General features: G+C 35.5%; 1 protein-coding gene across 1 annotated transcript in view; it reads left to right on the top strand.

Moving 5' to 3' along the window:
* Nucleotides 1-17401, top strand: part of CERKL (CERK like autophagy regulator) — a 101418-nt gene that overhangs the window by 37022 nt on the left and 46995 nt on the right. The window contains exon 2 of the mRNA XM_090281291.1: nt 8182-8424. Within this exon, the coding sequence (XP_090137417.1) occupies nt 8182-8424 (243 nt within the window). The remainder of the gene's footprint in view (nt 1-8181; nt 8425-17401) is intronic.

Raw genomic sequence — 17401 nt, 5'->3', positions numbered from 1 at the left:
TACCAATAAAAAGCAGTGCTTTTCTGCTTCACATGGAGAATAAAGTGAACCTAAGTCATTCTTGAATTACTACTACCAAGAGGAGATTAGATAAGTACTCAATTTTTATAGACCCAAAACAGGAGTCTTTTCTCTGTATGTTTTTTTTTCCTTTTCTTTCCCCTCTAATCTTGTTTCTCATAAATATTTGTGTATTCTAAGTGTGTCCCAAAGAGTAAATGTTTCGGCTTGGGGCTTGAGGAGAAACAATGACCTTCTTAGATCTTCAGTGTAATCTGTCAGATGATTTCTAGAACCTTCAAGTTCACTGGAGGTGAGCCTGAGGGCTTCCCCGCTAGAAACCTGAGGACCTTTGGCCTTAGCTTCCTTTCAAGTCAAGGAGACCCAGGTCCTGCTGCCCCACAGAGCCAGCTGGTCAGCTGCTCAAATCTTAAGTGCTTCGAAAACAAAACAAAGACTAGGAAAGCACCACCTAATCTAACAAGTGATTAAACAATAGAGAGTTTCTTTGTTTTCTATTAAAACATTTAAAATTCAGATTCACAGAATTCTAACAACTTTTATTCCTGCAGACTGTATTCAATATAAGAGAATAATTTTCTGTAAAACTAATATTATACATATCTTCTTACATCGCAAAACTGTTACATTGAAAACCAAGTGATCCTGTGATTAGAGAGAACTGGGCAGATTTACTCATGTAATGGAAATGGTTAACATTGCAGAAATAAGTAATAGATCAGACTTTCTATGTAGGGAACCTGCACCTGAGAGATTTATATGGCTGCTGAAAGGAGTCCTATGGAGCAATTTGGCTACAGTTAGAAACTGGTCAAACAAACAAACAAACAAACAACCGCTATTATCCTTATTTTCCTTCCATACAAAAACAAAATGCTTATTCTAAATCTGTATTTCTTCCTCTTAGTCTCTTCTTGTCATTGGCAAAGAGATCATTTATGTGAAAACCCCAAATTTGAATTTGTGGGCAAAGGAGGAAAAAGAGATTGGAAACCTGAGCCCAGGAAGCAGGAAATACCTCTCAGGGCGTTATGGGGATTTTCAGAATCACTTCTGTGAGCTCCTGGTTGCTCTTAGGCATAAGACCTGGGCTCTAGAAATCCAGGCCTGGTTTTAGCAAGCCCGCACAGTTACTCCAGGTGTCAGCGACTGCCCAACCCTTGATAAATCTGCTGCCACTGACGCCAGTGGCTGCCTATGTCCTTCAAAGGTATCTGTGAGGTTGGGGCCCACCATTCCAAAAGCCCACCATTTCAAACAAGAGCCATCTAAAGGCCACAAGGCATCTCACCTTCCTCCCCCCACCCCTAGCTGACCTAGACTCAGGCAAATATCAGGAGATGGCAACTGTCCAACCGCCAGCCTGCTGGCTGTACAATGGGGCAGCTTAGCCTATCCTGGACTGCTTATGTATTCCAAGTCTCAGAACTGCTTAAAAACTCACTCTGCCCTGACCCTAGCTGCTGGTGTCTGCCCCAACCCCAGCCCACCATGTCGCATACTCAATAAATCATCTTGTTCAACATTTGGCTGCTGGCCTTCTCTACCTCTTCTGAGCCCCTGAAACCTAACAGTTGTTACAATCTTTTTTTTTTTTTTTGTCTTTTTATTTTACTTTGTTTTATTTATTTGCTTTTCATTGAATTTATGGGGTGATAGTGGTTAACAATTATACAGGTTTTAGGTGCATAATTCTACAACACATAATCTGCACACTGTATTGTGTGTTCACCATTCCAAGTTATATCTCCATCCATCACCATTTTCCCCCCCTTTACCCTCCTCCACTTCTCACCAGACCTCTTGCAATCACCAAACTGTTGTCTTACAATCTAACCTTCTGTCTCCCTGAAGGCCACCTCAGTTTCTGATGAAATACTATTCAGTTGACACATTTGTTGCCTTGCTATTTCCCTAAGGACTACTTGGAGACAGACAATAGTTGGCCAACGCTTAAATTTAACTGGATTTAAGTCAGAGCCAAAGGATCAGATGAGAGTATAGTTTACTCCCATTCAACATTGCTAATGAGTTGTAAAGATCAGCCCAAGTGCTTGGATTTAAATCTTGGATCTGCCTCCTATCAGATATATGATTATAGACAAGTTTCTTAAACTTTGTCCTGAATTTCTTCTCTTTTAGGAAAATACATCTACATAGGGTTGTTGTGAGCATTGAATGAGATCATACGGGTAAAGTGCTTAGGGAAATGTCTGGCATGTAGCCTATGTTCATTAAATATTAGCTGTCCTTACTATGTAGGGAATGGAATTTTAAAATTAAAACAAGTAGTATCAGGTGCTATTTTAGGATGAACAAAGAAAACAATATTTTTCAATTAATTACAGGAAAATTTTTGTTGCAGAAAAAATGTAAAGTTCCTCTACACAAACTAAATCACAGTCTCATTATCCAAGTTTTCATATGCATAATCATATATATGTTCATGTGGAAATATATTACACATACATTATGTATTCAATAAACATATACAAAACAGTAACGGAAATGTGCAATACTATTTCAGATACTTTTCTAGTCAGACTTCTGCATTTTAATGGCTAAATAGCATTCAGTTATACGAATGTATTTTATTTTACAGAATCAATACTGTTATTGCACATTTAGGTTGTTTCCAAGTTTCACCCCAAAAATGCTTGGGTAAGCATTCTTTTAGCTAAATTGTGCATGTTATTCCCTTAGGGTAAATTTCTGGAAGTAAATTGCTGGATCAAAAATATGCACACCTAAAGCATTTTTCCTTTTCTGTCTTTGTAAGAAGTATAAAATATAATGCTGATTAGAGAAATGGAGAATTATGGACATTTATAAGAAAATATTAATCTCATACTCCCTACCGCATATTTCTCTTTTAATAGGTAATCAATGTTAAGTTTGTTTAATGTCTTTCACTTTACTTTTTTTTTCTGCTTAATATGGAAGTGAGGTCAAATCACTCAGGTTACCTTGTACCTGCTTTTATTCCACTAATTTATACCTCTTAACATGAATACCTTTCCAGATCAGAACACACATCTAACTTGTTCATTTATGAGCTGTGGAAGACTGATTCAACCATCTTCCTATTGAAGAACATGACTATTGCTTCAAATCATTAGGCTATTATAAATACTGCTGCAAGTAACATTTTGAAATCTTTTGGTGCATATTTCCAACCAACTTGTTCTCCAGCAGTTACCATTTTTACATTCCCACCAGTGCTGGGACTGGCTCCCTTCACCTGCACCATCATTGAGCATTATTTTTGATCTTGTGCCAATTTAAAAGGCAACAAATGGTATCTTGTTGTGCTGATTTGCATTTCTTTGATTACTAATTAGATTGAACTTTCTCATATGTTCATTGGTCAATTTGCATTTCTTCTTTTGTGAAAAGCCTGTCTTGAGTCTTTAATGTACTTTTCTACCAAAGTGTTTCTTTCCTTAATTAGATAGATTATTTAACTGTCATATGTTGCAAATATTTCTGCCCAGTTGGCCTTTGCTTGTGACTTCTATTTTTGGGTCTCTAGGACTTTACAAGCATTAAATAAATTTTATGTTAAGTATCTCAGTATGTCTGCCTATACTTTCAGGCCTAAGGCTTTACTAATTTATGGTTATGTATAAAGTTTCCTCTACTCTAGATACATTGGCTTATATTATGAGATAAGGCTCCATTTTTTTCTTTTTTAAAACATTAACCAGTTCGAAATCACCTTTTATTCGGTATTTTTCAACTGAACTTAGATATTATTATTATAACTTTAGTGACTTTTTAAATGTATGTGTTTCCCTGGACTATTCACTTATTTAATCTTAGATGTTTTCATTATCATAGCTTTATAAAATATTATATCTGACCAGGCATGTGCTCCCTCTCATTGCTGTACTTTAAAAATATTTTCTTTATTGATGTAATATACTTATTCCAAGAAAATTTGCAATCATTTGATTAGGTTCCTTGCCTCTGTATGAAAGAAAATACCATTGGGATTTTGATTGGGATTACATTATATGTAGTTTTTAATAATGAGAATACTATCATGGGAAATATGTAATCTTGGAAATTGGTATGTCTCTCTTTATTCAATATTTTTGTCTCAGTTTATTTTGAAAGGCTCCCCCACACCCCCATATCAATCTGGGATTATTTTGCTAATTTTTTCCCTAGGTATAAGATGCTAATTTTTATGGAATATCTTTATCTTCATTATGCCTTCTTCCTGAGTATTAATATGTTTGTGAACAGCTTCCTTACTGGGTATTCTTTTTTAGTCCTAATGATTTTAAGTTGATTCTTTTTGGGTTTTGCAAACATATTATGGTATCATCTATAAATATTTGTAGTTCAACTCTCTCTGCCCCTCCCACCACCAATGGTCATCTTTTATTTCATTTCTGAATGAATGTACAAATAATTGGGAACAGTAAGAGTGATAATAGGTATTCTTGCCCTATTTCCAGGAATGCAAATTTTCACTAGTAAGTTTGATCTTGGCTGTTGTTTTACTATCTTTAAAGTTGCAAGTTACAAGAGGTTTTCAATGGGAATAGTCATCGAATTGTTGCCAAAGTAAAGCACAGGTGAAGAAAATTCAGACTATAATATAGGACTTTGAACAGTGTCTTTCTTCCATTTTTTCTCTTTCCCAATGGTTTTTTATTCCCTCTCTCCTTCTTTCCCTCCTTCTCTCCCTTCTTTCTTTCCACATTTCCTTCCTTTCTTTTGTTGGAGCTCTTAATTATTTATTATAAATTAGACTACACATAAGAATTAAGTTTATGTGAGACACAAGGTCACAACTAATACAAGATTAGCCTAGAAGTTATTTGCAACATATATCATACATATATAATAAAGGATTAATTTCAAGAATATTTTAAGGTCTCCTGTAAGTTAGACAAGAAGTGTCCAAATAGAAGTAGGGAAATACTTCTGTAGAGGAAACTCTTTTAAGAAATACAAATGGAAAATAAATAAATGAAAAGATGTTTAACTTTAATAATTGCTGGACTAAATGATTTTTGAGAAAGAATCCCCAGATATAGTCAAGGATATAAATTATTTTAAGGTATTTAAGTGATACAACTTACCTCTGCACATTCAGCTATATGAAGCAGACATCTAGCAACACCCCTATATGGAAGGCAAGCTTCTCTACACTTCAAAGGACACCATTCACTAAACAGTGCATTGTATATTATTGGTTGAACATTTGTCAGACCTGCTTTGTTTCATTCCTGAAGGTAGAGGAAATATCTAAGGTTTCCCTGGTCTGTCCCTAGTGGCCAGAGACACTGTCCATTTGCCTACCAGCTCAACAAATGCAAACAACTTATAAGCTCACCAGGTAAAAATACAGGGTGGGGCAAAAGTAGGTTTACAGTTGTTTGTATGGGAAATAAGATAATTAAATAATAATTCAAGAATAAGCTCTGTGTTTGCATACTCACAACTGTAAACCTACTTTGTCCAACACTGTACACTACTAATAATATACTGTGAATAAGCTTGGTTTTCCTTCTATATAATAAATACTGTGTAGTTTTTAATTTCTAGTATAGTCTTCCCTAAAATGAATCATCTGGATTCCTCAAGGAGCTTGGAATACTGTGTTGTTATAAGAAAGAAAATTTATTTCCAAAGACATCTGGAGGTTGAAACAAAGGAGGCAGATTGGAGGAACTCTCACATGTCAGTATGTGACAATTTGGAGTGCTAAATTGGAGCCAAAGATTTTAATTAATTGAAAAGTTGAGTCTGGAAAAGGTCATAACTTCATTATATGATCAAAGGGAACAATCTAACATTTGCTTCTTAATGAAGCATTTTCAAAGTGTGGTCTGGGATCCTTTCAGGGAGTTAGTGTCGTAACAGCTGTCTTTATAATACTACTAAGAACGTACTTGTTTTTACTCTCATTCTCTTGCAAGGATACAGTGGAGTTTTCCGCAGGCTCTGAGATATGTGGTGACATCATTTCCTTGATGGCTAATGGAGTGTGTGCTTTGTATTCTTGAGTTTCAGAGTCTTGATCTTAATGTCTAATACAGTAAATATTGATAGATGTAACCTGTATAAATAAAAGTTATTTGGAGCCCTCAATCTTTAAGAATACAAACGAGTTCATTCAGAAACCAAAGAATTTGAGAACCATTATAGTAGACCAAAGTAAATCTGATCAACATCAGCTAATCTGTTAGTGATTCCTCCTCCCCATTTCTGTGAATTACTAAACTCATTCAGGCCTGTGGCACATTTTGGCTTCTAATGATACAGTACTTCCACTCTATTGGTTATTTTAAGGGATGGTTGTAGTAATAGTGATGATTGTTATGTTTTCTAAAACATGTGATTGTTTCTTGTTGAATTGGTGTCTGGAGGTATTTGGTGACAAAGGCAGTAGACTGTACACCAGCCTGAAGCCAAAACCTTTTGAGGACATGACAGGCCTGAAAAATTGACACTGGTTTCACCAGATCCCACTGTACAAACACAGAGAAAAGAGTTCGTTTCTTTGTTTCTTTTTCAGGGGTGTGTGTGCTTTGACAGCAATAGTTTGCAGAATGGTTGTGGGGAGGCCAAAAAAACTCCCAGCGAATGTAAAGAAGGAACGTTTAAAAGCACCTGAAAGTCTGTGCTCCAGTCTGAGAATATTGGCGAGCCTGCTTAAGCTGCTGAGGAGGCTGAGAAGGTACCTCTGCTTTCTGGGGCCGTTTCATCGCTGTTGGCATTTCTGCCTCAGTGTCTGTTGATGACCTTTTCTCCTCTCATGGGTCATATTTTCCTGCTTCTTTATGTGTATGGTGATTTTTGATTGAGTGGGAGATATTGTGAATATTTTAGTATTCCTGTGTATATTCTTGAGCTTTGCTCTAGAATATAGTTAAGTTACTTGGAAACAGTTCGGTCCTTTTGAGGCTTGCTTTTAAGCTTTGTTGTGTAGAATCAATGCAGGCTTCAGTCAGCTCATTAACGAGATGGTACTCTCCTATGTACTCTCCACGGTGTCCTGTGAATTTCAGTATTTTTCTTTTGTCTGGTAGGAACTAGCTGTGTGATCTCTGAGCACTGTTCTCTTAAATCATTCAGGTGGTGCTCCCCCCAGCCTCACACATATGCTGAGCCCTCGTCAGCTGCAGATTCAAGGGAGACTTCTGCAGGTCTGCAGAGTCGGTTCCCTGTGTAGCTCTCTCCACTCCAGTTATTTGCCAGTGACCTCTGGTCGTTTTGGCTTTCCTGGACTCCCAACTCCTCCTAGCTCAGGGAGACAGACAAGCTCCCTCACAGGTCGCCTGCTGTGGCCTAGAAACCTGAGGCAATCATGTGGCTCCTTTGTCACTTCTTTCTCCACAGTCACTGTCCTGTGCCACTTCATGTCTGATGTTGGAAAACTAAAGTTTCGTATAATGTAATGTGCTTTTTAAGTCGTTTCTGACAGAGGGTGAAACCAGTCCCTGTGATTCCATGTTGGCAAGAGTAGAAGTTTTAGAAGTACTTTTGCAAAAAGTATAAGAACATTTCTACTTTGAGAGTAAATTGGAATGGTCCTTTACTAACAATAATTATTCTCTGATTAGTGGTTAAACAATAACATTTCATGCCACTATAAAATAAAGTCTGATTGTGAAAACATTCAAGTGGATCTTCTTTCTATATTCTATATTTTTATATTTCATATTCTCAAATCATAATAATCCACTCTGCTTCCTTTTCCACATATGTTACTTTACCTAGAATGTACATTTTCTTTCCTTAAGTTGGTGCCTTCAACGACCTTGTCATAAACTCAGTTCTGTTAGTAAATTACATTCTTTCCCTTACTTTATTCTGCCCATATTCATATTAGGAGCAAAGAGCCTCTTGTGTGATACTCACTTATGATTATTGAAATGTTGCTTTATGTACTTAGAATTCTTCATGCATTGAATATCCTCAGGTTCTGAATGTCCTAGGCCTTTTGTGGCAGAGACTCCCTTTCATTTTTCTATTTTTTATTCTTGGGAAATAGACCCAATTTTTCCCCATCTCCTATGAGGATTGACATAAAGGACAATCAGTAAAATTACAAATGAGATTTTATGGGTTTTTACTATTATTTATACATAGAAAATATGAACACAATGGTTTTGATTGGAAAACTTTTTTTTTCCCCAGGTGATTCCAAGGGTGACTTGATACATAAAGAAGAATTTATTGAACTAAAAGACATATTCTCTGTCAAACTGAAGCGACGTTATTTTGCTAACCAGGAGGGAAATGGTACTTTATTGGGTATCACACTTTTCATCTGTTTGAAAAAGGAGCAAAATAAATTAAAGGATTCTACACTTGATCTTATTAATTTAAGTGAAGACCACTGTGACATATGGTTTAGACAGTTCAAGAAAATTTTGGCAGGTAAGTACTCCTTATGGGAATTTTTAATGAGTAGTTTTGTTGATGTGGGTTTTTAATCTAGACACGATATTGTACTTATAAGCACAGACATTCTTGATTAGATTGATATAGTTTCCTTCTAATCCTAGTTTGTTGAGTGTTTTACTCATGAAAGGGCATTGCATTTTGTCACATGCTTTTTCTTCATAAATTGAGATCATATGGTTTTTTCCCTTCATTCTGTTAATGTGGTATATTACATTGATTAATTTTCATATGCTGAACCATCCTTGCAATACAGGAATAAATCCCACTTGGTCATGGTGTATAATTGTTTTAATATGTTATTGAATCTGATATGCTAGTATTTTTTGAAGATTTTTACATCATTAATTCATAAGAGATATTGATCTGTAGGTTTTTTTTCTTTTTCTTGTAGTCTCTTTGTCTGACTTTGGTACCAGGTAATGTTGGCCTCATAGAATAAGCTAGGAAAGAACTCTTGAATGACCACTTCTATGAAGAAGCTTTGATAATCTGAAATAACACAGTTCTTAAATAATTTAGTTCAGTTGAAAGTTGTTTTTGAAAGCTTACTTGTTTTTCTATTAATGTCTTGAGCTTACATTAGGATTTATTTCCCTTATACCTACACATAGATGGCAAGTGCATGTATGTGCTGGGTGGCTTGAGAGTAACCATTTTTTGAAGATAATATTTAAGTAGTTTATTTCAGGACAGTTTTTTCTGAAGTTAAAATCCAGAGAAAAGAGAACATATTTACTAGAATATTATCTCCTAATGAATTCAGTGTATCTGAAAATTTAAGTGTTGTTTATATTTTGTATGCTTCATATAATGCTTGAAAACAAATATGCACAACTTGAATTTTTTGAAGGTATCTTGTTAAATAACCAAACTGAGTTTTAGGATTGACTTTTATTTTCTCATAGAGTTGTAAGTCTTGCTTTCTTTTTAACTCATTCCTTCCTGTTTTCCATCTTGGTCAGGGTAGAGGCAGCTGCTATAGTTGATGGTACAGTTTGGAGTAAGATGAGAGTGGGCAGAGATGGGTGCCAGGCAGGGAGCAGGCACAGGTGATGTCAGGTGGCCTCACGCCAGGTATCGTTAGTCAAGAAGACGGAGTATGGTGGCAGGTGGGTACTAGGCTTATCAGCGGGATCACTTCACAAATTATAAATATGTCTAACCACTATGCATACATCTGAAATTAATATAAAGTAATATTCAGTGTTATACCCATAACTGATAAAGTTATACCCATAAAAGATAAGCTGATGTGACATACTAAAGCTAGGTGACCCTTTTACTAAGTGGCCCCCATGATTCCTTATTAGCCACTTTGAGAACTTCAAGGAGACCTGATTCTTTCAAGAAGGCAGGAAACCACAGAAGCCGTAGTTTAGTTTATCTCTCTGAAAACACAGAGAATCTACATGAGGCCTGCCTGGAAAGTGTCCAGCCAAGTACTATGAAAAATAGAGACGTTTATTGAAGAAGATACAGGGTACAAGAAGCATTGTACATAGGACAATGATGCCTCAGTCCTGTTCAAAGTAGGCACCATGGGACCTCACACAGTTCTCTTAATTGCCATAAGCTGCCCCGTCATATTTTCCTGAATCTAATTGAGAGTCTGAAATCTCTTCCCTTTCAAAGGTAATTTTAGTTTGGGAAAAAGTAGAAGTCTCAGGATACCAAATCTGGGCTGAGTCACCTGAGTGATTTCATGTTTCACCAAAATCTGCACAAGACGTGATACTTGAGCAGGTGTGTTGTCGTGATGAAGCTGCCAATCACCAGTTGCCCATAGCTGCGGCCTTCTGAATCATCCAAATAGTTTCTGCATGGGGATGTTCAAGCTTAATGCAAAATTTGATGCACATTTATTGCTCTGCTCATTCAGGCATTTTGAATGTGACGGCCACACAGTTCACATGCTCACTCAACGGCATCGACTGCCTTCATTCACTAGTAAAGTTGTCATTGTTCACGTATGTGCATTCTAGTCCATTCTCCTTGGCTGCCAGGTTACATTGATGTTATGCAAACCATTCTCATTATATTAACAATGCTGGACATTTTCCAGACAGACATTGTTGTATATATATGGGTGGGACAAAAGTAGGTTTACAGTTATGAGTATGCAAAACACAGAGTTTATTCTTATATTATTATATAATATTGTATTATTTTCCATATGAACAACTGTAAATCTACTTTTGCCCCACCCTGTATGTTTAACTTAAAGCATTCCATTTTTACAGTGGTATTTTATAGAGTTATTTCATGTCAGAGATTTTTTTAAACCTAAAATAAAAATGAAAAATTAATAATATCAATTAAATAAAATTTCCTAACATTGGCAGGTATTTATATGACTTTCATGGTCAATAAAATAAGAATTGGCCATTTTATTATGAGAGACAAGGCTCTTTCTTGCACTGAAGTTCTCTGAGGATATCTTTTCCCATGGGGCTTATGAAGAGCTGGCTGAGTGATATGAGAGGCAACTTCCTCTATATATCTCACCCATAGTGAGTAAGCAGAGGACATCACAGCAGAGCTTAATTTAGTAAAAGCAATTTTATAGGAATAGAGGGACTTGTCAAAAAAAAACTGTTCAAATATGCTTTTTTCAGCTTAATAAATGATGTTTTGGCTTGGCCTAGGGTTAAAATCTAGGTAAATTACATATCTTTTAGGCTCTCATTTTGGGGGAATGATGCTTTTTGTATTTTTCATTTTGTTAAGAGTTGAAGGCAGTAATAAATGGGATCATATTCTCTGGCATGGTTCTGGAGTATAGAATGATTTTTAAAATTAATTAATTAATTTGTTTGTTTATTTATTTTATTTTTAGAGAGAGGGGAAAGGAGAAGGAGAGAGAAACATCACTGTGTGGTTGCCTCTCACGCACCCCCAACTGGGGACCTGATGTGCAACCTAGTCACGTGCCCTGACTGGGAATTGAACCAGCGACACTTGGCTCACAGGCCGACGCTTAATCCACTGAGCCACAGCAGCCAGGGCTCAGAATGATTTATTGATTAAAAGAAAATAGATTGATTCACTTGTCTATTGATGGGCACTTGGGTTGATCCTGTATCTTTGCTATTATAAATAATGCTGCAATGAACATGGGGGTGCAGATATTCTTTTGAATTAGTGTTTGGCTTTCTTCGCATATATTCCCATAAGTGCTAGGTCATAAGGCAGTTCCATTTTAAATTTTTTGAGGAACCCATACTGTTTCCATAGTAGTTGAACCACAATCTGCATTCCAACCAACACTGCACTAGGGTTCCCTTTTCTCTACATCCTTGCCAACACTTGTTGTTTATTGACTTATTGATTGACAGGTGTGAGGTGATATCTCATTGTGGTTTTGATTTGCATTTTTCTGATGATTAGTGATGTCGAGCAACTTTTTGTATGTCCATTGGCCATCTGAATGTCTTCTTTGTAGAAGTGTCTGTTCAGTTCCTTTGTCCATTTTTCAATTGGATTGTTTGTTTTTTTTGGTGTTGAGTTTATAAGTTCTTTATACATTTTGGTTATTAACCCCTTATCAGATGTATTGGTGAATATGTTCTCCCATTCTGTGAGTTGTCTTTATATTTTGTTGATGCTTATTTTTGCTGTGCAAAAACTTTTTAGTTTGATGTAGTCCCATTTGTTTATTTTTTTCTTTTGTTTTCCTTGGTGGAGGAGACATATCAGAAGTAATATTGCTGCAAAGAATGCCCGAGATTTTACTGCCTATGTTATCTTTTGGGATTTTTATGGTTTTAAGTTTTACATTTAAGTCTTTAATCCATTTTGAGTTTATTCTTATGTATGGTGTTAGAAGTTGGTCTATCTTCATTTTTTTGAATGCATATAGAGACAAGCAAACAAAACAGGATTGAAATGATCTAATACAAATGAAGAAATCTAATTAAGACAGGCTGAACAAAGGACTGCTCCACCTGTGCCCCCAGGTGGACTCAGCAGGTCCTGTAGGAAGAGCCAACTAACAGATCAGGGTCACTCTCATCCTACGCAAGTGAATGATGGAGGCTCCAAAGCTCTCTACCAAACATTATGTTATACCAACCCTTCCTTTTGAAGGTTACAATCTCAATGTTTGTTTCTTGATGTTTCCTTCCTGGTTATTTTCCTTGATTTTCTTTCACTTTCAAAACCATGTAATTCAGGCATTTATTAAAGTGCCTCTCATCTGAGAGTCAAGTATGATTGGCTCAAGCCTCATGCCATAAATGTCTTTATTTCCCAGTCTTTCTGAGATGAGGGTAATTGCTTACTTCTTCCTGATCCTCTGGCTCTGATTTCTACGGAGTATGGTCTATTCATGGATTACTTTCCTGTCTCACATCCGTGTCCCTGCTTTGTGCTACACTGAATCGAGTTTGGCAGTTGGTGATTGTTCATTGGTTTCCAAATTTGTTTTTGAAAACGTCCCCACCCAAGAAATTTGTGTTCGAAGCAGATCTGACTTAAGTTTGAGGCCAAGGGTGGGGTGAGGTAGGGGAGTTTAAAAAATGACTCTTAATTGAATATTAGACATCACTACTTTAAGTCCAAAGAACTTGCTTTTAACTGGTGCTGTGGCAAGACTAGTAGATTAAAAAACTTCTTTGCATTGTTTTATTTGGATGTTGTCTTTAATCAGTACATGGAATTTGTTTCCTGCCATCCTTGTACCCTCCCTTTTCCCCCTCAGTTAACAAAAACCCAAAGAAGATATGGAAAGCCTCAACTAGTTGTCTTTTAGTCTAATTAGTTTAACAATGATAATTTTAGTATTGTATATTTGGATATTGAATTCCTTTCAAGTATGCACATTTATATTTTAAACTGGAGCAGTGAATAAGATATGATAAATTTGGGGGGAAGGAAAAAAATGGCAGTACTAGAAGGAGGAAGAAGTTGACTCTCTAATACTTTAAGTTTTAAGATTAATTGACAAAGACTGACCAGGTTAAAGTGAGTTTGTAATTGTTTCTGTTTTTATTTGAAAATAAGTTTTTTTGCATTCTAATTTTTAACACAGTTGAGCACAGCATTTAAACAATTTTTAATAATACAACACCATAAATTATTCACTAATAGGCAATATAGGTTAATTCATCCACTACACATTTTGTATCAGGCACTGTGTTAAGTGCTGGGAGTACAAAAATTCATGAGATGTAATCCTGTATAAAACACTTTTGCCCTGGGAAACAAAGAAACTTGTATTATATATGTGTTAAGGACCACATGAAAATATGAACAATCTTGTAAGGATCATAACCATTGATCACTGATTCAGAAATTCAAATCTTTAAAAAATGTAATTGATCAAGGCTGATATGTAGTCAGTGATAAGCCTAATACATAGTCATTGTGGTGAAAGGCATTTAACATAGTCTTTTCTGCTGTTTTTACATCTGTAATACAAATATAAACAGGCAGAACCTTTAAATATAGCATGTATGTTAGACAAGTTAATTTTTATTCCATTAGGGTGTGATCAGTCTCTGCATATTTGCGTTTCCTAGAAATGGTGAATTGTAAGCTCTTCTGGATCCTGAACCAACCTTTGTTCTAGCCACTATAATCTGTACTTTAAAGCATATTCATACTTGGGATATATTACAATATCCTGTTGGAGATGCTCAGCAGGCTGACATTTGGAGAGGAATACGTGAAGGGGTGAAGAAGAGTTAATGTGATGGGAGTAGATGAAAGCGTGCAAGGAAGTAGTACAGAGTTAAAAAGAAAAGCAGAGGACTAAATAAGGAATCCTGGGGGATACTCATAAATTAAAATAGGCAGAGAAGACCTGGCCAAGTGGGTCAGTTGACTGGAGTGTTGTCCCATACACCAAAAAGTTTTGGGTTCTATCCCTGGTCAGGGCATATACCTAGGTTGTGGGTTCGATCACCAGTCAGGGAGTGTACGACAGGCAGCTGATCAATGTTTCTCTTTCCTTTCCTCTCTCTCTCAAATCAATAAACATATCTACAGGTAAGGATTAAAAAAGTAGGCAGAGAAGATAATAGCTAGAACTAAAGAAATTGAATTGTCAAGGCTGCAGAAGAACTGTTATAGCACAGGACCACTGAATTTTGCTGTTATTTTAGATTTTGCTAATTTATTTTTAATATTTAATGGTTACCCAGAGACAATGAACAAAGATATTTTTAGCACATATTTGATTGAGTTATTTCTGATAATTTTTTGTTTAATTTCTAACTGCTAATTTCATAAACAGGCAAGTATAAATGCCATATTTATTTAATACATCTTGTCCTTGTAATGAAGACTGCTCTTATCTTCTTGCTCAACAATCTCAGTTTTCAGCCTTGAAAAATAAAGAAAATGGAAAAATTACTTAAATACTTGCTTTTTATTCCTAAGAAGAGTAATTTTTCCTAGTTTCCCACTAGCTGTTGAATTTGTTTTCCATGTGATAATAATTTGATAGCCAAAACCTAGACTTCTTAAAAACATTTCTTTAATACTTATATTGTCTTGTATAAGAAAATCATGGTGCAATATATTTTGTTTTTGTTTTTTAAAACACAATTTGTATTGCCAACTATATTTTCAGAATCAGGAAGATGTTTTTCTTAGCAGAAGAACAGAATAATGTGAAGTTTTACTTGGATATGCTGCCAACCAGTGTACTTAAAAGCAAAAATAAACTGAAAATCAACATTATAATGATTATTTTAAAGATAGAAGTTGTTATATGTTGAAAGTATGATAGCTTCAGACATTTGGTTGTGCACTATTTGAATTGGCAACACTTGTCTCCTTAGGGACAAGTTGTTTTCTGCAAGAACATTATGACTGAAATATGGATAGTTTCTCATTTGAAGCACTGAAAAAGTGCTATGACACTTTATTTTATGATCAGTTGTGTTGGGCATTCAAATCACGCATGTCACTTCTGAATATGTTTTTATTATCAATATATATTACAGTAATATGAAAACTGATTAAGTATGTATTACCTCATTTACATTTGGTTAATACCAAAATCCAATCCCATTTGAAGCACTCTGTCCAACAGAGATCACGTGATGTCTTCCTCCTGTAGTGGTTTCAACCTGTGCTCAGTGGACCGTCACCACCCTCCCGCAGGACAGGCCTCGCTGGGTAAACTCCACACCTGCCACTCACCCTGAGCCAGTGTGCCTCCTCGTGGATATGCTTTCTGTCTACTAGGGCTGAGTAAGGCTTTGTTTAAGCAAGGCTCCCAAAACAAAAACATTTGAAAATCTCTGAATCAGGCATCTGTAGGATGATAACCTATTAGCATATTTTAACCTGTCATGCCTGCTTTTGCTCACCTCCAGGCACACAGACCTCATGATGTTTTTTAGGTACTCAAATACACACTCACTGTGGCAATCAGACTTAGGAATTGTCCATGTAATTTTATTATTTTTCAATATGTTACTTATTAAATATATATTTAAGTGTATTTTCCTTTCTATAATTTTATAAGATATTGCTTATCAATCAACTTACAAATAAGAAAAATATATTTTATCAAATGAAAGATTGAAATTGAGTCAAAAGTAAGTTTACTTTGAAGTTTTCTTTCTTTTCCTTGAACTTTCTTAGCTAGACATCCAGAGGAAATCAGTGAAATTAAACTAATTTTATTAAATTCATAATGATTACTAGCTCTTCAAAGGACATTAACATATTAAAAACAAAACCTTTTAAAAACTCAATCCCCAATTTTATCAGATTTGTAAATGAAAATATATCATCATGAAAAATTTGCTTAATAAAGAATAGAAAATATTATTTATTTTGAACCTAGGGAGTTTTACATTTTGAGATATTTCCATTCTAGCAGTTAGCAGTGTGAAAAATCACCACGAATAAGTCTACAGAAATAATAAACTATAGCAGCAGATCCCTAAGAACTTCATGTGATAGAACAAGTAGAGAATATGAAATTAGTATATTTAAAATGATCAAATAGAAAGAGAAATTGAAAACATAAAAGAGTGAAATAAAAAAGGATATCATTTTTCCTGTAAAGTGTGCATGTATGGATTTTGTTTTGAAAAATTCATCCTTCTCTGGAGTTGCTGTTCTTGAGTCTGAAAATTCAGAGATTTTGATTAAATAGGTCTGGATGGCCGGAGGCATAAGTTTCCTTGAGAAGTCCCTTTGGTGTTTTTAAGGTGTTGCCAGGCAGGACCAAGAACCAGGTGTCAAAGATCTGAACAACACCGGTTTGATTTAATGAACATATATGAAACTCTGCACCCCACACTTACCAAAGCTACCTTTGCCAGGATTAATTATAGGTGGCAGATCATTATATATTCTTATGATGTTAAATATTCTTAAATATTAGGCAACACCTATTCCTGAGTCTTGTAATGTTATCATTTATTCCTTGGCCCGCTTCACAAAAGCCTGTTAAAAACTGACAGGCATGCCAAGGGTTTCTCTTGTCACTTTATAAGCTGCTTTTCTTTCTGACATTAGCTCTAACTTGCAGCCATTACTCTTTTAGCTGAAGGCAAACTGGAATTGTCCCTTTACAAGCTATTAACGCTGTTTATCCCTGAGATGAATGACACAAGACCATCTTCCTAAGTGGTTCTCACTGGCCTCCACAGCATTTGTATCCTAAGGGAAGAATCTATTTTTGCATGTAATTCATTATCATTATATTTAAAGACAAATAATTGGTGTCCTATAGAAGAAAATGATATTCCTGCTTCGGTCATTGAGAGTACCTTGAGAATAGGAGTTGGTTGATTCTCAAGTTGTTTCTGGTATATTTCAAATTCTTTCGCTAGATAAAAGCCCTTTGTGTATTTTGTGTAACTAAATTTCTTCTCTGGAGAAAAGAAAATTAGGTGTGCTTTGTCATATCTTATGTGATTATATTCCCCTAAAATGTTGAATTGTTTTTATGCTGTTAAACAAAGTAGCTAACATTTTTTTCCTT

This window comes from Furipterus horrens, unplaced genomic scaffold (genome assembly GCF_987537825.1).
Source record: "Furipterus horrens unplaced genomic scaffold, mFurHor1.1.pri manual_scaffold_1, whole genome shotgun sequence".
In the NCBI taxonomy this organism is placed as follows: Eukaryota; Metazoa; Chordata; class Mammalia; order Chiroptera; family Furipteridae; genus Furipterus; species Furipterus horrens.
The sequence above is the reverse complement of the archived record's forward strand: the minus strand, read 5'-3'. Positions and strand labels throughout refer to the sequence as shown.